Consider the following 21084-nt stretch of genomic DNA (forward strand, 5'->3'; position numbering starts at 1 on the left):
TTCTTATGAGCACTTCCACAGTTATTCACTGAGAGCTTACTATGCCGATTGACCATTTTTGCATGTGTATATCGTGTGGCAGGTACGAAGATACTCTATGCCCTGGGAAGTCGAGAAAATTTCCAACCCGAAAAGATTCTCGACCGGTGGGATTCGAACCCACGACCCTCAGCTTGGTCTTGCTGAATAGCTGCGCGTTTACCGCTACGGCTATCTGGGCCGAGTGGTTAGAGTCCGCGGCTACAAAGCAAAGCCATGCTGAAGCCAAGCTCTCAGTTAATAACTGTGGAAGTGCTCATAAGAATACTACGCTGAGAAGCAGGCTCTGTCCCAGTGAGGACGTTAAATGCCAAGAAGAAAAAGAAGACCCTATCCCGCCTTTTAGACGGGGTACACTTTGGAATGTTGTGTATTTTTTCGTAGCTCGGAAACCAAAATAATTTTATTTTTGGCTTAAACTTTGACCCATGACACGCATATAAGAAAAGTTTTTTTATGACTTTTGAAACTTTTTTTTTTTGTTCTTTTGAAAATTGTATTCTTATATAACCTACAAATGCCAGGGGTTCATTCAACGTGTAATATAAAAAAATCGTACCTTTTATATTTTTCTACTATCAACCTATCACAGAAGAAGAGCTTGGTGGTATTAAAATTATTTCAAACCTGTTTTTCCGTTTATTGCACGGAAAATAAAAATATTTCCAGAGAATATTGAGTACCGTGAAAACTTAAATTTTTATTATTGCCAAAAATCATTAACTAGAAGAGGCTTCAAGAAAAAAATGAAAAAGGATAGGAATGTTCAAAAATAAAAACATAAGGTACCCCGGGGCAAGTGAGAATCCGGGGTAAGTGGGGCGTTTCGTCATAGCTCATCTAGGAAAAGTTTTTCATGGGGGTATTCTTCTAGAAAGTTGAAGATACAATGACAAGGAATGTATTTAGTACTAAACATATTGTTATTGTTATTACCATGTGGTTCATGTAACAGTTGTCAGTTCAGGGCCATTTTCAACTTGCATTATAAATTGTGACACGTTTCACGTCTTGCATTGACTCGCAAAAAATAAATGTGTTTTAAATCGAATTTCCATCAGTAAGCTATAATTTTAAGTATTATTACAAGCTGCTAACGATAAACCAGTATTTTGTTTTCATTTCATATGAAATTTTCGATGGTCTATCTTACCCCAAAATATATTTGTAACTGGGGTAAGTGGGACCTATCAAAACAAAAACCAGAATCAAAACTTTTCGTACACGTTTCATACATTTTCCTAGAGAGTAGCACTAAAACATTCAAACAAATGATTTGTATAAAAAAAAAGATCAACCTCAAATTACGTAATTGCATAAGAGGGAGAAGAAAAGTGTTATTATTCTTTATTTTTGAATTTATTTTTTATTTTTGTAATACGACTTCAAAATTGAACAAACACACAGCTGAAATTTGAAATGCATCATGATAACGATTACTTTTCTATTTTGTCTGAACTTTATTTGTTATTTCTACCAAATTAAGTAGTGATGGAAAACAATTCCATCCCATAAGGTGGTTTTCTGCAATGCATATAAATAATAACAAAACATATTTATAATTTCGTCAATTGTTGATTGTTAATGTGCAACATTTTAATTAACAACTTATAAATGATATATTTTGAACATGTTTAATTCCTCTTTACGCTTTTATTGAGGAATTTTCAGTTAATATTAAATGTGAGGTAACATACTATTAAATAAAGGGTTTCTTCCTAAAACGTAACGTATTTTATGGTTGATCCCTAATGTACATCAAATATGTACTTAAAATTAAAAATCTATGACTTATCAATCCTATTATTGTAATGTTTAACTTACTGATGTGGATTGACGCATGAAACTGGATGTGTCCCACTTGCCCCGTTTAGCGAGGCAACTGCATCCAATGGCTCATTCTAAAACTTTCTTCCAAGGTTTTCACAATTTTGAAATTATTCGATTAGTTTCATGCACACACCAGTAAATATGTTGCCAAAACGTGATTGTGTTGTTGGATTTGGAAAATATCGACATTTGAAAATGTTATTGAACAATTTGTTTGAACTATCGTTTTTTTCGTTCCCACTTGCCCCGCGGTACCTTATATAAAAATCAAAAATCAATTTTTATAGATTTGCGAATAAAAATAAATCATTGCCTAAAACGTGTTTAGAATGATTTAAGATAACTAAAAATGATATTTAGAATGAAAAAAAAAATTGAGTATTAGAGGGTTAATTTGTTATGTAAAAGAAGAATAAAAATATATCGACACTTGAGCAATGAGCAATGTATTTTTTTACTAAATGCTAAACCGTAAGATTAGAACCGTTGTCACAGAAAGATCTGTGTTTACATATATAACTTATTTGAAATAGAAGCATGAAACGAGCTCATCAATTAATAGTCCATCGTTCACAGGGAAGTTGCCAATCATTTTCAATTTCGTCACCAGAACTGCCCAGCAAAACGCGAAAACCTAAAAAACCACTTCGGTGGTGAAAACAAAGGAATCGCTTGCTGAGCGTACTCTAGGGAGATTTCTCCAACAAACCATGAGATAAAGAAAATTACCAGGTAGAAATAATGCACGCCTAAACAAAGTTTATCACAATTGAGTACGATTTGCACATAATCAAGATTTCTGGACCAACACACTGAAAACTGTGAACTGTGAAAACTGCACATGGATTGATTTCTCCTTTCTCGCAAAATAGTTTTTTTTAATTTCTTTATTAGTATCATTCTAAACATTACATTCATTATTTCTTATATCTAGGTGTTCTGTGTTATTAGACAACACTATCATCCTAATTTGGTAAAACAAATCTAAGATTTTATTAACATTTTGTTAATAACATATTACATTTCATTTGCCGTAGCAGTTCAGATTTTTTACAGGTGAGTTGATTTCACCTGCTTATAAGAGAAAAAAAAACGCTTTGAATATACTTAACCTAACTTAACCTAAACATATAACGCATTAATCGTGGCAATAGAAGATTGTAACGATTTTTGCTTGAAATAATTGATTATTTTATTTGACATTTGTTCCAATGTTTCAACATTGGATATGACCTCGCAAAATAGATGACTCATAAGAAGTTTCGCTGTAGCGCAATTTGAGAAAATGAAGCAGAAATCAGCTCGGAATCAATTATTCAGGGGAATTTCTGGAACAATCCATGAAGGAGGCAATAGTGCAATCTCTGAAGTAATTCGATGTCGATGTCGCAACAAAAGCTCGTAAACAAAAGCTTTGGAAGAAATCTCAACTCTCTTTTTTTCATGGTAGCCCAGTGCTCTGTTGCTTTGAATAGAATTTGACTATTTAGGGGTGGTCCATTAATTACGTAAGGGTTTATGGGGGAAGGGGGGTCTGAGATTTCTTACGCGCCATACAATTTATTTTTAATTTTCATACAAAAACTCTTACTATGGGGGGAGGGGGGGTTGAAAAACCCCGAAAAATGTCTTACGTAATAAATGGACAGCCCCTTACGCATTGGATCAATACACAGTTAACTAACTGTTTGAATACTAAAACTATTCAAGACTGATTTTGTAAATTAACCCATTTACAATATTGTTTGTTCAAGCCATTTTCATAAAAACGTTTTTTTTTTATAAAAAATAGTACCTACATCAAAATTGTGGGAATGTAAGTATTAAGGAACGCTGAACAAATCAATGGAGACATATCAGGAATTCTGAACAAATATTTTAAAGGAAATGGTTCTGTACTACCTAGATTATTTGAGCTGCATTCAAGCATGTATGTTTAGCAAGAGAGTGCTAAATTGTATTAGAGAATTTCTCAAAAAAAAAATAAAATAAAATAAATCTGGAAACAATCATTTCAACAATAGAATTGAACAAATAGCACTACTTTCGGATGGATGGAAGGATGTTTCGGATCAATATCATACGCCATTTACAGCTATCATTTTATAGAATGTATTAATGCAATGCACAATTCTTGCCTTCTCCAGCCGTTATGAGCACATACTATCGTTTCCTTCTCACAAAGTAATACCTTCCACTACTTTCAAAGTAAGGTATATGTTTAGTTTAGTCTAAATAGATTTAAATATTATAGTCTTATTGATGTAGGTTTAAAGAAAAATATAGTTCGCTTATATGATTTTTGTAGGCTCTTATTAGATGGGCAAAGAATACCGAAAGAAAAGCGACGAATTTGTTGGCCATTTGAATTGTCAGGAATAACACATTATGTTTAAGTACACACACGTGTGTAGGTAGAGCGCACCCTTTCAGAGATAGAAGTTATGAAAATTCATCAAAAACGCTATTCATGAGTTCCACGATGGAAAAACACTACATTTAGGCACATTCAGTAGACTTTTTATTGTGTTGTTTTATATTTAAGATAAGAAAAATAAAGTGGCGTCGGCTCTACGCTGCCTAACGAACTCGTGTGATATCATAAACTAAAGTTAATTAGCCAACGAGGTGGCGGTGTAGAACAAAGAGGATCTAATTTTACTCTCGAGTTATGGTTGTTCACTTTGCACCTCAATTGGTAGTCATTCTTGTTTCCACGTCCAGGGTGTACATCCAAAGCCTTGCATGTGAGAAAATATCATGTTTTTTGTCGTATAGCTTTTTTTTTTTCTTAATGTTACTTTAGAGTGCCCTAAGAACAACATATAAATTGCAATAACCTGTCTAGGTTTTCTCCAGTGATACCTCACAAATCTGTAGCCAAAAACGTGAAAAATGCTCTCTAGTGTTTTCCGATCTGTACTTACCGCTGTTACTACAGCTGTGTTTGTTCCCGACAAATAAGTGATTAAGGATCGGTTTTCTCTTCCGGAATTGCTGTGGGAGTCGTTACCGAGTTACGACGTTCATCGTTCTGTAAATCTGACAAGCTTTGCACGGAGCTTGATCGCGAGGATACTTTAGACTGAAAAAGGATCATCATGTTACTATTGCGCTATCAGTACGATCCCGATATCCCTTACCTTGACGTTCTCGTAGGCCGATCCAACCCTTTCTTCAAATGATCGGAAGGAATCCGATTGTTTCATCTCGGATATCTTCTGCGTCATCTTGCTGGTGATTCCACCGAGGACGGATGTAGTCTTACCGGCCGTTGTCTTGAGGGCCGTTTCAGTTTTTTGATAACTGGAATTTGTTGAAAGCAAGACACGTTTCGATTGTTGGAAATATGTTCGATTTAAGTTTAACAGTTATATAGGTTATACAACATAAAGGGATGAGAAATGTTTGGGGACTTTCAAGGAATTTCAATGACATGCTTTACATTTAGGCCAATTATTGGACATTTTACAACAGTACTCACCCCTTTGCTATCCTACATGCGTAAAAGCGGAAGCCAGCGGGTTGTATCAAGAAAGACATAAATAGGCAAGGGAAATGCACATCGTTATCGAGGGTTAAGCCGGTTTGTTTAGTGTTTATAATAGATCGGGAATTAAGATTCATTTTTAATCAAAACTCCATTTTTAACAGTAAGAAAATAAGTTAAAGAAAGATAAAGTGGAAGGTACATAGGGCTTTGAAAAATAGAAAAACAAAATTGTAAAGGTTTGACGCAACAAGACGACAGACAGAGGAGAGGACACAACCAACATTTTTTGTTCGACGATACTTACATTGGGGCACTGGTGACTGCTGTCGTGATTTCCCCAACTTTGGTCTCGACCGTTTGATAACTTTAACGAAACGAAAACGAAATAAAAAGCAAAATAAAACAAAACAAGATTATAACTAGTGGATTGTAAATTATAATTAAGAGCAAAAGAACTTCCAATTGATTTGCAAGAATGCGTGGGATAAGAGCTATTATATACTATGAAACTATTGCATTCAAAACGCTGACTTGCCAATGACACCAGAATAGCTACTTACACGTTGCTCTCCTTGACATTCTTGAGGCCTTGGCTAACATCGTCAGTGATTTCCTTCCACACGGTGATGCCCAGCTTGCGCTTCAGTTCGCTTGAATGTCGAATCTTGGACTGCAGCACAGTCCGCAAGGTGGTGATTTCTTCCTCGACACGTGCCAATTCCTGTTTTCAAATGATAATAAATTACATACTAGTGCTGGCATGTGTAGCATTGTGTAAAATATATGTTCGAAGTAGAATCTATGATGATTTTCACTCAACAACTTCAGGGCAAGGCGACTGAGCATCTTAAAAATAGATACTATAGAAATCTCATGCCTGACAAATGAAAACGAAAAGAAGCGAAAAAACAAAAATGACTTTAAAAAAGCTTAGGACATAAAAGATTGATTCATTAGAGAATCCAATCAGACTTTTATTTAAGAATACTTCTAATAGTTTTTATTGGGACATTACATCAGGCCTTTGCCCCAAGTTCGGTTCAGAGATTACTCCGAATATTTTGTAAAGAATTAATTTACGATTTTTAAAGGACCACTTACGCACTTTCGAATGGATTCCTCATGGAATTTCGTTCATGATTATATCAAGAGGTTGACCTGTATGAGGATAACCTCAAAAAATTCCTGGCGGAAGCCTTGGTGAATCCCTAGAGGAATCTCCGTGAGAATTTTCGAAAGAGTTCCTGGATGAATTTTTGGTAGAATTTCTGGAGAAAGCCTTAAAGGGATTATTGGAAAACGGGAGAAGTTCTCGAAAATACTTCTTATTTCTTAACAAGATAGTCTTAGAATAATTCCTCGAAATATCTTCGAAGTGAATTTTGGAGAAATTCCTGTGGGAATCGCTGGAAAAATTCCAGGAGAAATCTCTTGAAGATCCGCTTTATGAATCCCTGGACAAATTTAAGGAATAAATCTTTTAAGAATCTCTGGAGGAATTCCTGATGAAAGGCTAGAAGAATTCCAGGAGGAATTATCGAAAGAATCCTTGGAGAGACTCCGGAAAATTGTCTGAATTATGTCCAGATGCAACCATGAAGGAATCACTGAAATCCTTGGAGGAATTTTCGAAAAAAATATACGAATTCTTGAAGGACTTCTGTAAAGGAATCTCTCAAGAAATTGGGTTTTTTGGAAGAATCTCTGGAGAAATCGATGGAAGAATTTTGGAAGGAGCCCTTGGAGGAATCCTTGGAGAAATATCTGGAAAGTATCTGAATTCTGTCAAGGTCAAATCAAATAAAGGTCAAATGTGAAATTTTCGAAGGAACTACTGAAATACTTGGAGGAATTTCTGAATAATTTCGTGGTGTATTTTTCCAACACACATTCTTTTCGAAATAGCCATAAAGAAAGCTTCTGGTAAAAAATGAAGCATCTGTGGAAGAATTCTGAGACGAGTCTCTGGAGGTGTCATGGCATGAATTCCTGAAAAATATCTGGCAAATTTGGCAAAGAAATCTCTTAGTTAATAACTGTGGAAGTGCTCATAAGAACACTAAACTGAGAAGCAGGCTTTGTCCCAGCGAGGACGTTAATGCCAAGAAGAGGAAGAAGGAATTTAGATCAAACTGTAGTGAAAGCGCATGAAATTTGTTCTATTTTTTGGACCGGTTATATAATTGGACCAAAAAAATGGAGCATCAGTGAGAACGGCCCAAAAAAATCATAAAAGATTCTTCTGAAAAAAAAAAAAATGCAGTGAAAATCATTGAAAAAAATCACCAAACTATACCTTGTATAATATTCTGGCGAAATCCCTTGTAATCTAGGACAGAATCTCTGAAAATATGGGAATACTTGAAAGATCTGCTGAGTTATTAGCAAAAGGAATCAACTACAAAATTACTGAAAAGATTCTAGGAATTTTTCTCAAAATAAGTCTTGCTGGAATTTCTGGAAAACCCTGGAACTGCTTCTGAATGAAATCCCTGTGGAATTAATTATATTGAAGAATTGCTAAAAATCTCCTGCAAGAATTCCCATAGACTTCCTTCGATATTTTACTACACTCAGGCAAATGGACTATCGATAAACATAGGAACCCCTTATGAAAATTCGCCACAAGAAATCGGATTGAAATTCATAAATTTGCCTTGTGAAACCAGAATTTGAAAACAAAAAACGTTTTCGCGGCAACCTGGAATCGAACCAAGAACCTTGCAATCGACAGGCCCGAGCGTACACCACGCGCCTATCGACGCCTTGATGTGGAGTGATGCTAAAACGATACATAAAGCGTTCGTATTGCAATAATCGTTCCACGGTTCCACCTTTCATAAGGCAAAATGCATGAAATTCGATAGTCCTGTTCGCTGCGTGTAGACAAATTCCTTCAGGAATCAAATAAAGATATTTGAGGAAGAATCTTTTCCTGAAGAATTTCCTGGAATTGCTGGAGGAATTTGTGTAGTCCAATAAAGCTGTCTGGTTATGTTGTAAGCATTGAATTATTGAGCCTGAAACCTGAAGTTCCAGACTTTTGTGAATTTGTGGAACAAACTAAACCAAGACAATCTGCTATGCATAGAAACACTTTATGAACAAAACAGTTCACTTGTAGTCGACTTCAAATGTTTCTAAGTTGACCAAACAAATTTATATCAATTTAATCTATCTTTCGGTAAAATAAATATCGAGATTCGGTATTGACAACAACCGAAATCTTAGCGGCTGCATTTTCGCATTCGGTTTCCTGATGTCGGTGAACTAATTTAAGTGTAGAACCGATACTATATAGTATACTAATGTACTTGTAATATAACTGTAACGTAAAGTACACTTACCTGGCTCCATTCAGCGCGCTGCGCCTCCTGCTCTTCGAGGGTCAGGCCAGAAAATTCATGAGCAATTTCGGCCGAGCTCACCGAACCGACGGGAGATGCGTCGGACAATTTTCCAGAATTGTCTGAAAATGAATGAGAAAACGAAAGTGGTTGTGAGCAAGACATATCTTCAGATAAAAACAAGTGTTAGGTCAAATTTACGCAAATTCGCCTTATTGTGTGTTTCTGTTGGCGTTAACTGTTTCAATAATCACGTTCATTGTTTGGTGGCGCCCATGAATAGGGGTAAGGAAATGGCATCTAGAGGCTACGCGTTGAGTAAGATACTACATATAGGTTGGTGCGATTCGTTCCGCATCGGTTCTTGTATCTTACCACAAACGATTGAGTTGTGGAAAAAACGCCGAACGTGTGGCTTTTTGCAACAGGTGATCAGCGTTAGTACAATGGTGTATAACAAGTGTAGTGCAGGTTATTCATTAAGTACTTGTGTTGATAGACACACGTAATACAATGTTGAAGGACAGTTTGAAACCCAAGCGGAAGAGCTAAGCGGTTCCTTCTGAAATACTGAATAAGGTTTTTGTTAAAAGCTGCTCTAATTTCAAAGCAACGTTTAAAACAAAGTTTATAACGATTTGGTTTAGAAAAAAATCTAGTATATCTAAACATTTATTTTTGCATGTAAGGTACCCCGGGGCAAGTGAGAATACGGGGTAAGTGGGGCGTTTCGTCATAGCTCACTTAGGAAAAGTTTTTCATGGGGGTATTCTTCTAGAAAGTTGAAGATACAATGACAAGGAATGTATTTAGTACTAAAAATATTGTTATTTTTATTACCATGTGGTTCATGTAACAGTTGTCCATTCAGCGCCATTTTCAACTTGCATGACAAATTGTGACACGTTTCACGTCTTGCATTGACTCGCAAAAAATAAATGTGTTATAAATCGAATATTCATCTGTAAGCTACAATTTTAAGTATTATTACAAGCTGCTAACGATAAACCAGTATTTTGTTTTCATTTAATATGAAATTTTTGATGGTCTATCTTACCCCAAAATATGTTTGTACCCGGGGTAAGTGGGACCTATCAAAACAAATACCAGAATGAATACTTTATCGTATACGTTTCATACATTTTCCTAGAGAGTAGCACTAAAACATTCAAACAAATGATTTTTATCAAAAAAGATCAATCTTAAATTACGTAATTGCATAAGAGGGAGAAGAAAAGTGTAATTGTTCTTTATTTTTTTTTTATTTTATTTTTTATTTTTGAAATACGACTTCAAAATTGAACAAGCACAAAGATGAACTTTGAAATGCATTATGATAACGATTACTTTTCTATTTTATTTGAACTTTTTTTGTTATTTCAACCAAATTAAGTAGTAATGCATATAAAATATAAAAAAAATATATTTATAATTTCGTCAATTATTGATTGTCTATGAGCTACATTCTTATTGACAACTTATAAATGACATATTTTGAACATGTTTAATTCCTTTTTACGCTTTTATTGAGGAATTTTCATTTAATATTAAATGTGAGATAACATACTATTAAATAAAGGTTTTCTACCTAAAACGTTACGTATTTTATGGTTGATCTCTCATGTACATCAAATATTTACTTAAAATTAAAAATCTATGATTTATCAATCCTATTACTGTAATGGTTGACTTACTGATGTGGATTGACGCATGAAACTGGATTGGTCCCACTTGCCCCGTTTAGCGAGGTAACTGCGTCCATTGGCTCATTCTAAGACTTTCTTCCAAGGTTTTCACAATTTCGAAATTATTCGATCAGTTTTATGCACACACCAGCAAATATGTTGCCAAAATGTGATTGTGTTGTTTGATTTGAAAAATATTGAAAAATTTGAAAAAATTGAAAATTTTATTGAACAATTTGTTGGAACTATCGTTTTTTTCGTTCCCACTCGCCCCGCGGTACCTTATATAATATGGTCAACAATAAAATGGCGAATCACTCTGTAATTAAAACCTCTCTAATGAATAAATAAATATTATAATATTTTGTCATATTTCTATAGCTTATTATTTGCCAATTTTCTTAAACTTATGATATTATTTTTTTAAACTTATCTTTTGTTTATTTTTATATAATTTATTATGACTAAGATATCATGGTTTTACTAAAAAAAATCTGTTTTGTATTGAATCCTCTCTGAAACAGAGCTTGTGTTCAGTGTTCTAAGATCGAAGATTGTAAATGTGACCAGTGACTTTATACTCATAGAAGCCAAGAAAATTCATATTACTAAAAGATTCCGGATCGAACCCAGAACCAGAAGGCTTCTTCACAAAAAAAAATGCAGATGGATTTGAGGGTCATGTTTTACACAGTTATGTATCAAGCGTTTTCCGAAGATATTGATAAATTAAAAAAAAATAATCCAATTTTTTGAGCGGATTTAACGCACATAACTAATACCCACGTAGCCGTCAGCTGATGGCAGATAGATATCTATACACGACATAAATAGTTCGATGAACAAAAAACGTGCCGTGTGGGTACGGACAAGCCACTCGAAGGACCAATAAAGGCTGCAAAACGAAAACGAAAGGGAAATCCGCTGAATCCGTTAGTGTTGAATGGATTGTGTAAATAAAATCAAGCTGCTCTAATTTCAAAGCAACGTTTAAAAAAAAGTTTATAACGATTTGGTTTAGAAAAAAATCTAGTAGGGTCGATGTACCAATAGCCGCATAGCTAAGAACAAATATTCGTATAAAATCGGAAAATAACGCTAGCGTCATTATTTTTACATCATCTGAAAGCTTTTTATCTTGGTTTTGTGGGAAAAATATGAAAACTGCGAAAATTCATATGTTTGCATTTATTATTGCTTGTGCCACTATAGGAATAAATGTGCCTATAGTAGCACTATTTCTAATTTCTGTTCCTATAGTAGCACTAGCACCAAGGCGTTGGCAAAATACTAATCAAAACCGTATTTTTACAAAGCTTTTAAATTTTTCCTTCAAAGTGTGGATCAAAAGCTTTCGTTTGATGTAAAAAAGTACTTAATTCATTAATTATTTCGTATAATAAAAAATAGTTTCTCTCATTAGTGCTACTATAGGAACAATAAGTTAACTATAGGCGCAAGGGAGCTCAAATTTTAGGCAAAAATAATTATTTCGATCATTTTTTGAACAAAATCAAGCTGTGTATCAATGGTACTTAGATAAATAGCTCCTGACCTTCATGTCAAAAAATATTTTGAAAAGATTCATAGCAAAACGGCCGTAAAAAGCCACTAGTGCGACTATAGGGGACTGTCCACTAAGGGAACGCTGACCCTATATCTAAACATTTATTTTTGCATGTAAGGTACCCCGGGGCAAGTGAGAATACGGGGTAAGTGGGGCGTTTCGTCATAGCTCACTTAGGAAAAGTTTTTCATGGGGGTATTCTTCTAGAAAGTTGAAGATACAATGACAAGGAATGTATTTAGTACTAAAAATATTGTTATTTTTATTACCATGTGGTTCATGTAACAGTTGTCCATTCAGCGCCATTTTCAACTTGCATGACAAATTGTGACACGTTTCACGTCTTGCATTGACTCGCAAAAAATAAATGTGTTATAAATCGAATATTCATCTGTAAGCTACAATTTTAAGTATTATTACAAGCTGCTAACGATAAACCAGTATTTTGTTTTCATTTAATATGAAATTTTTGATGGTCTATCTTACCCCAAAATATGTTTGTACCCGGGGTAAGTGGGACCTATCAAAACAAATACCAGAATGAACACTTTATCGTATACGTTTCATACATTTTCCTAGAGAGTAGCACTAAAACATTCAAACAAATGATTTTTATCAAAAAAGATCAATCTTAAATTACGTAATTGCATAAGAGGGAGAAGAAAAGTGTAATTGTTCTTTATTTTTTTTATTTTATTTTTTATTTTAGAAATACGACTTCAAAATTGAACAAGCACAAAGGTGAACTTTGAAATGCATTATGATAACGATTACTTTTCTATTTTATTTGAACTTTTTTTGTTATTTCAACCAAATTAAGTAGTGATGCATATAAAATATAAAAAAAATATATTTATAATTTCGTCAATTATTGATTGTCTATGAGCTACATTCTTATTGACAACTTATAAATGACATATTTTGAACATGTTTAATTCCTTTTTACGCTTTTATTGAGGAATTTTCATTTAATATTAAATGTGAGATAACATACTATTAAATAAAGGTTTTCTTCCTAAAACGTTACGTATTTTATGGTTGATCTCTCATGTACATCAAATATTTACTTAAAATTAAAAATCTATGATTTATCAATCCTATTACTGTAATGGTTGACTTACTGATGTGGATTGACGCATGAAACTGGATTGGTCCCACTTGCCCCGTTTAGCGAGGTAACTGCGTCCATTGGCTCATTCTAAGACTTTCTTCCAAGGTTTTCACAATTTCGAAATTATTCGATCAGTTTTATGCACACACCAGCAAATATGTTGCCAAAATGTGATTGTGTTGTTTGATTTGAAAAATATTGAAAAATTTGAAAAAATTGAAAATTTTATTGAACAATTTGTTGGAACTATCGTTTTTTTTCGTTCCCACTCGCCCCGCGGTACCTTATATAATATGGTCAACAATAAAATGGCGAATCACTCTGTAATTAAAACCTCTCTAATGAATAAATAAATATTATAATATTTTGTCATATTTCTATAGCTTATTATTTGCCAATTTTCTTAAACTTATGATATTATTTTTTTAAACTTATCTTTTGTTTATTTTTATATAATTTATTATGACTAAGATATCATGGTTTTACTAAAAAAAATCTGTTTTGTATTGAATCCTCTCTGAAACAGAGCTTGTGTTCAGTGTTCTAAGATCGAAGATTGTAAATGTGACCAGTGACTTTATACTCAGGGAAGCCAAGAAAATTCATATTACTAAAAGATTCCGGGTCGAACCCAGAACCAGAAGGCTTCTTCACAAAAAAAAATGCAGATGGATTTGAGGGTCATGTTTTACACAGTTATGTATCAAGCGTTTTCCGAAGATATTGATAAATTAAAAAAAAAAAATCCAATTTTTTGAGCGGATTTAACGCACATAACTAATACCCACGTAGCCGTCAGCTGATGGCAGATAGATATCTATACACGACATAAATAGTTCGATGAACAAAAAACGTGCCGTGTGGGTACGGACAAGCCACTCAGAAGGACCAATAAAGGCTGCAAAACGAAAACGAAAGGGAAATCCGCTGAATCCGTTAGTGTTGAATGGATTGTGTAAATAAAATCAACAACAAGTATAAAATTGCATCGTCCATTATGTTTCCTACACGGGTGAAAAAAAATCGGCAATGAAAGTGGCAAGTGTGGTGACCATGAAATGTGACATTCGACATGAGTGAGTTTTTTCAATTCACGCCAATTTGAGGAACAGCTGTTGTTCACAAGGAGTGAACTAGTGCATAGGTGAATTGGTAATGTGTTAATTTTCCGATCGTGGATTTCGGAAACTCGAGATCGAGAATGTGTTCCGTATCAATTTACATGAAATCGCCCAAAATAGATAATCGATTCAATACATTTCATTCAACTAGATACTTAAAAATAGAAAAAATGACTGAAAAAGTATGTCTAACAAAATGATTTACACCTCACAAAAAAAAACCAAAATGTTTTTTTCTATATCTTTGTGATTACAGTCTAATGAAAACTTCTATACTTCATTCAAAAGGTTCAAAGTTTATCTCACTTCGTTGGTATTCTATATTTTTTGTTTGAAATTTGTTTTCTACCTTGTTGAAAAGTTGGGAAATCATTGTTCAATCATGATGCTTTAGAAAAAAAAAGTATGCAACAGCTTCCGATCAATCTGCACAATAACAGTAGTCCAGTTACCAAGAGACGCTCTCTTTGAACTAGATTATTTAAGGTGAAACATCTCGGAATCCAAAGATGGCCGTCACAATGGCCGACTTGTGACCCTACTCTCGTTTTCAAAGGCACTAAACTGGAGAAGTAGATCTTCTTATTTTAAGCTTTCTACTAGTGCACAAAACCAAAATAAAAAGTGCACTGTTGCTTCCTTCGCGAGATTAGTGCCTTTGAAGTTTTAGTGCAATATTAGAAGTTAGATTCCAAATTGTTTCACTTTAAGTCGAGGAAAATTTTAAGGTTTTGTTTTGGTAGTAGGCACAACTTCGGTAGTTGGCACAACTTCGAACAAATTGATTTGCTCCAGTAGGGTAAGTGTTCCCTTAGTCGTGGGTGTTCCTATAGTTGCGGTAGTTCCGTTTTCACTTATTTTAATGCATTAGCCACAGAACCGACACTGCCAATCGACGTTTTGGCTTGTTGATACACGGAATAGTTGAAAAGAGTGTTCAAATTGCTTTAAAACTGATGAAATATCACTCAAATTGCTAAAACTTTTCTTGCTTGTACCAATAGTTGCGGTAAAGTGTTCCTATAGTGGAGGATCCCATAAGAAAACAACGGATACCGCAACTATAGAAACACAAATTAAAAAAAATACCGCAACTAAAGGAACAGCGTACCAAGAGTGGAGGTATTATTTTTCACTGACATGCCGTGGATTACTGCGATGAAATCAGTTTTCTCATTAAGTCAATGGTCGTTACTTCCCGTTACAACATTAACATGTACATTAATTGCGCTTCTTGAATTTAGGCGGTTAAATGAAGTTCAACCGTGCTTAGTACCTCCACTATTGGTACATCTACCCTATATAATGTAGTATCTGCACCAAATTTTCGTTTCACCACTGTTTTAAACTAGAATGAGAATAATGAACAATTCGAATAACATTGTTTTTTTTTTTGCGAAAACAAGCGTGTTCTGTTAGACGTCTAGCTAAATATGTTCAATTAAAATTGTCCATCAATATGTTTTGAATCACCTAGGGTTTCACCTAGGTTTGATTTTCGAATTAGCACTAATTTTCGACCCACTCATACGATTTTGGCCTACTTTGTATGAAAATCCGAAAATTGGCACAGATTTCTCGTGGGTCGAAAATTAGTGCTTTTCCCTACTCCTGAAATTGATCAAATTTTATAACTTCGATACACTTTATTGTGTCCAGTATTGGAGGCCACTTTCTGAGATTGGCAAATTTGGTACTGAAATACTTGATCAAAGTTCAATGTCAAAATTCAAAGTTCAATGTCATTTTTGTAATCAATAATGATGATATTTATCATTAACGGGTAATAAGATCATATAAAACCAATAATGAATTGGGCGGCTACTGGGGATCCATTCCTACGTCATGTTGTCATTTTTTTAATTACATTGAAAAAAAACACGGATATTTTTTCAGCATTGGAACGACAAAAATAAATAATTTTGGCAGAAAAATCTGTGCACTGCTTGAAATCAATAAAGTTCGAATTGTTTAATTTCCAAATTCTACGAAACATCCTCATTTGAGAGGTGTTAAAGGGTTAATAAGTCTGAGGGAATCTTTAAACGTTACTTTAAAAACTTGTTATTGTTATCTTTGTTTTAACAAAAACACTATGAATGAGCATTTTTTTATTCTAGGATTAGAGATCGAGCTTTTCGTAAATTATTTTATCTTTTTAATAAATACACAGTATTGAAAATAGTGAAATTTTACATAGAAACTGTTTCTAGCAAACTTGTTCATCTTGTCTAAATCTACAATTTTGCCGAAGATGTCATGAAGCTATTTCTTCAAAGTTTAAGGTTATGTCAAATGCTTTAGAGACCATAAAATGCCATGGTGATGAAAACCATATCAAATATCAGAAGAACGAGATAGAGAATTGGGTCAAAACAAGGCTGGTAAAAAGGTATCGAGGCAAAATGAACACTACCCAGGTAACCACTAAGCATTTGAATAAGCCTCACAGAAGATAGCCTACAGCATTTTAACTGCTTGATGTTCTATCAAAGCAGTTCGATTGCTTAGCTGTTTTGAATCAGCAGCAGCAATGCTTTTCAAAATCACTCGGCTGCTAAGAAGCATTTCCATTGCACGGGCTAATTTCGGTTGGAAGCAATCGAAGTGCTTTTTTATTGCTGTTGAATGACACGAAAGAGGAGTACAATAAATATGTTACTAATTTGATAGATCATTTCGTCTCTCTCATACTATACGTTAGTTTCAACATCTGCATGAAATGTTCGAGAAGGGGATTTTCAAACCAATTATGGGGAAATTGGCAAGATGCCAGCTAATTTTCGCAACTTTAAAGCCGTATATGCCACTTTATAATCAGCTGCAAATGGCGAAAATGATTCTCATCCTTTGACCGAATTTTTGTATTAAATTTGATCAGTAGTCACCAGCGTAATCATTAAATTAAAACATCATTATCAAAAATTACGATGCCCTGCGTCGAAGTCATAAATATATGAAGCAGAAACAATCACTTCAGAAGAAAACGTTCTTTAAGTAGGGCTTAAATTCAACGCTCGGCACCTTACCAACTGTAGCCTATCCTGCAGCAGCGCAAAGCATCACCATCGTCAACTATATCAATCGTGAGATTGTAATTTCAAGTCGCAACATTGAAAAATGAATAAAAAAAAACACAACACAACAAAAAAAGTTCACAAGACAGTAGCAACGTCAAGACGAGAGAAGGAGGGAACATATTTTTGTTTTGGTATGCTCTTCACGGAGGCGTTACATATTTTGACAGTCAAATGAAACGTTCCTGAAGGTGCAGCACTGAAGTAGCCCGTTATTTCGCCAAAACCTGCACTGGGGAAGCACTACAGGCGCATATACGCTTGATTGACATTTAATGCGTTGTCGTATAGACGCATATAATGCTGAATAAGTGCTGGTTTAAATGCTCATTGGTTACTTGGGTATTGTGAAATTTAGCGAAAACGTATTTATTTTTGGGTGTCAAAAGTTCTTATACAGTCGAAGCTCGTTATAACGACCACTTTTAAAGCGACAAAAGCTCTCTATAGCGACATTTTTCGGCCCCTTGAAAAAAATTTTAATGTTATCACTATTCTCTATAACGACATTTCTCTATTACGACGATCTCTTGCGATGTCGTTATAACAAGCTTCGACTGTATGTAAAAGGGATCCCCCTCTATAACATTAGCAATAAAAAACTTCTCTTGGTTAGTTACTTTGCTCAAAACATAGATTTTTCCACCGCCTAGCTTATAAGGCAATTTGAAGCCGAGAAAAAAATGAAGTCAAATTTCAGAGAATAATTGAAGCAAATCATAATATTTTATACCGTTAAACAGTTCATATGCAATACAAATTTCATACAGTGTATACAATTTTAATGAAATATTCATATTCTCAGAGAATAAGGGGATGTCCATTTCGCCTCGTTTGTTCATTATGCCCCTAATCTCCTTAACTGCCCCATTATTTTTTTTGTCTATCTACATTAACGAGACTAGTTTATTTCGGGACCAACGGCCTTACTTCCCTTCCAAAGGAAGTCGTCACTATAACGCTATAACCTTTACGTCATAAGTGTCTCTTTTTTTCCATCCCAGGTCCTTGGCGTGAGAGGCGTGTGTTCTAACCACTAGCGATCCTGCCCATATTCGCATAACAGTTCTATGTTCTATGGGATTCCCTATATACATAGGACTTTTATGTGAATATGGTCAGTACACCAGGCCTGTCCCCATATTAACCAGTAAGTTGTGGGTGCTATTTGATATCAAGGCGCTTATTCCGGAGGACATAAAAAGGTTCCAAAGGCCCTAAGAGTAGTGGGCAAATTATATCTTTGATAGGGCGGCATCCATTTATTACGCAACGCTAAAATTTGAAATTCTCGACCCCCTCCCCCCCTCCGTAACGCTTTTTGTATGGATTTCTTTTTATATTTTGTATGAGTCGTAACGCTCGAGCTTACCTCCTCCCCCCCCCCTTCGAGCGTTATGTAATTTGTGGATGCCGCCTAGAGCCAAGTCGCGTTACAGTCGTGTTGTTCAAAATTTGCAGAACCTTTTTGCAAACTTACAGAATCGTTGAAAGCTGTGTATGACAATATTGTCCTTTTCGATTCCCGAAGCAGGATTTGGGTTTTTTGGGAAGCTACCCAATCAACATTTTGATTTGATTGGTATAACTTCTGTTATACATCTTTCTATATGAATCAATTCAATCGTAAAGTTTGCATAAAAAGGCTACACTGAAACAAGCGTTGAAGTAATGAGAACCATGAACAAGTTTTTAAATTTACTATTCCAACCAAGATTGAGCTGCGATGAACGCTTTTTGTTTGCGTTTTGTTCCCTCTGAATCCAACCGCATCGATAGCCATGCGGTAAGCGTTCGCGCTTGACAATCACCAGATCCTCGGTTGGATTCTAGCTTGCTGCAAGTTTTTTACTATGATATAGTAACTTTTACTATTGAAATGGTGCCATGGTTAAATTGAAAACACAAACTGTTTGAAATAAATGCGAATTTAGTCTGCACAAATCAAGTGGCGTTGTGTATTTAATTTAACCCTCTGATATAGTTTTTTCAACCGCAACGCTGTTCTCAGTGTATATACATACCAAAGTGGAGGCTATATGCGTACTTGTCACGACTTTTTGCGATCTGATATACGATGCCAACATTTGGATGAAAATAAAAAAAAAAGTTCCCAGCAAGCCTCGAACACGGGGACTCTGGGTTAGGAATCTGACACCTTACCACTGCACCACCTAGGGCTAGTACATAATTATAAGCCGATATTAATGCATGTTTTATGTACAGCGACACTTGCTTTGTTGTCCTTTGAGGCCCATCGTCAGCAAATACCCAACTTGGGTGGCATTTTTTGCTAAGTTATTGCGATTTCATATGATGCTTTCTGGATTGATAAATGATCTGTCAGTTCATACAACTTAACGCGATTATATGTTGCACTATTTACAACATATTTTGCTGTCAACACCAGGGTGGCCACCAAATATCCATTTTGAAATTCCCGCTTTTTTCCCAGTTTTCCCGGTATATTTTTCTAAATTTTCCCGGTTTTTAATTGAGGGGCCCAAACGCAAAAGGGTGACCCTTCGGCCGGTTTTTTAATTGAATATACCAAAAAAATTACTGTTTTTTTAATCCAATAGAAAAAAACTATATTATTCGTAGAAGATTGGCTTGTTTTTTGGCTCCCGTAATTTTTTTTATGGAACAAAAAAAAATTAAGTCGATTTTCTCAAAACTGAGTTTTTAATCCCCCCAATTGTGCCAATAGGACGGTTTCTACTCTTGGTACTTTTGATTCATTTTGACATGGGTTTATTTAAAAGCTACCAAGTCCATATTTATCAACTGTCAGCTGTCCTGGCAAACGTTTCACAGTGGTCCAGGAATCAGTTTTACGCGGAAAGATGCATTTTGAGCTTTAGAATGAAACATTAGACAAAAACGGTCTTCTACAAAGTTGTTTGTATTAGTTGAGCCCTTTGTTTGGTGTTATTGAAAATTAGGGTGGACCACATTTTCATAGAAATGATTAAACTAACTTGTTCATTCTAAAGCTCAAAATGCATCTTTCCGCGTAAAACTGATTCCTGGACCATAGTGCGTTGTATTGACCAGTAGGCGGTAGTGGCTTTGACAAAAATCCCGAAGTTTACGTCCAATTTGCATTTCCCGTTTTTCAACTTTCTCGGAGGATTTATAAAAATAAAAGTGAAAGCATTGTTCACATCGATCGTTATGTTCTCAAGCCAACTCGTGACATACACACTTAGAATGAGTCACAGAAGTCTGTAAAATAAACCACCGAAACTGAACTGTGAAATATTATTCTACAGATTTTTCTGCGAAATGCGACTTTTTCCAACAGAACTGTCTAAGTTTCACATAAAATACGGTGAACGCGAAAATCTGACGGAGTACGGTGAAATATTTACAAGCCGTTCGGTGAAAATCGACCATTTCACCGTACACCGCGAATTATACCGTAAATCTGTGAGAACCAGGCATTACAATCTCATCTGATCACTTAGATCATCTTGGGATGGTGGAGAGATTTTATCCTCAATCCAAGAGCGCTTTGATGTGATATCATCTTTCGATATGAGGCTTCAGAAGATCTTGACAGTTGTTTGGGGGTACAGATAATGCTTCAATCTGCTAAATCATCTTAGAAAATTTAACTGTACGAAGGTGTTCAGGATCTGATCCTTAAATTAACTGACCAATTTAAAAATGAAAGGTGAAAGAGAAGCTTGAATAAGTCAAACAATAAGGCTTAAACTGTGTTCACTACAAAACGGTTAAAGATACTTTTGTATGAATATTCCTGGAGGATTGATCCACAACTAATCTACCTACATTATGCGTCTTTTTA

General features: G+C 34.9%; 1 protein-coding gene across 7 annotated transcripts in view; it reads right to left on the reverse strand.

Annotated features, from left to right (window-relative positions):
* Window positions 1-3965: 3965 nt before the first annotated feature.
* Window positions 3966-21084, reverse strand: part of LOC5568881 (tumor protein D54) — a 47516-nt gene continuing 30397 nt past the window's right edge. For 2 of the 7 annotated variants that reach the window (XM_001652556.2, XM_021842713.1), the window contains exons 2-6: window positions 8710-8831; window positions 5923-6083; window positions 5667-5726; window positions 5013-5175; window positions 3966-4954 (exon numbers count right to left, since the gene is read on the reverse strand). In XM_001652556.2, coding sequence (XP_001652606.1) covers window positions 4838-4954; window positions 5013-5175; window positions 5667-5726; window positions 5923-6083; window positions 8710-8831 — 623 coding nt within the window. In that variant the 3' untranslated portion in view covers window positions 3966-4837. Of the gene's footprint in view, window positions 4955-5012; window positions 5176-5353; window positions 5366-5666; window positions 5727-5922; window positions 6084-8709; window positions 8832-21084 lie in introns of all 7 variants that reach the window. The other 5 variants (XM_021842712.1, XM_021842714.1, XM_021842711.1 and 2 more) reach the window with 5 other exon arrangements.

The sequence above is a fragment of the Aedes aegypti genome, chromosome 2 (assembly GCF_002204515.2).
Source record: "Aedes aegypti strain LVP_AGWG chromosome 2, AaegL5.0 Primary Assembly, whole genome shotgun sequence".
Taxonomy (NCBI): Eukaryota; Metazoa; Arthropoda; class Insecta; order Diptera; family Culicidae; genus Aedes; species Aedes aegypti.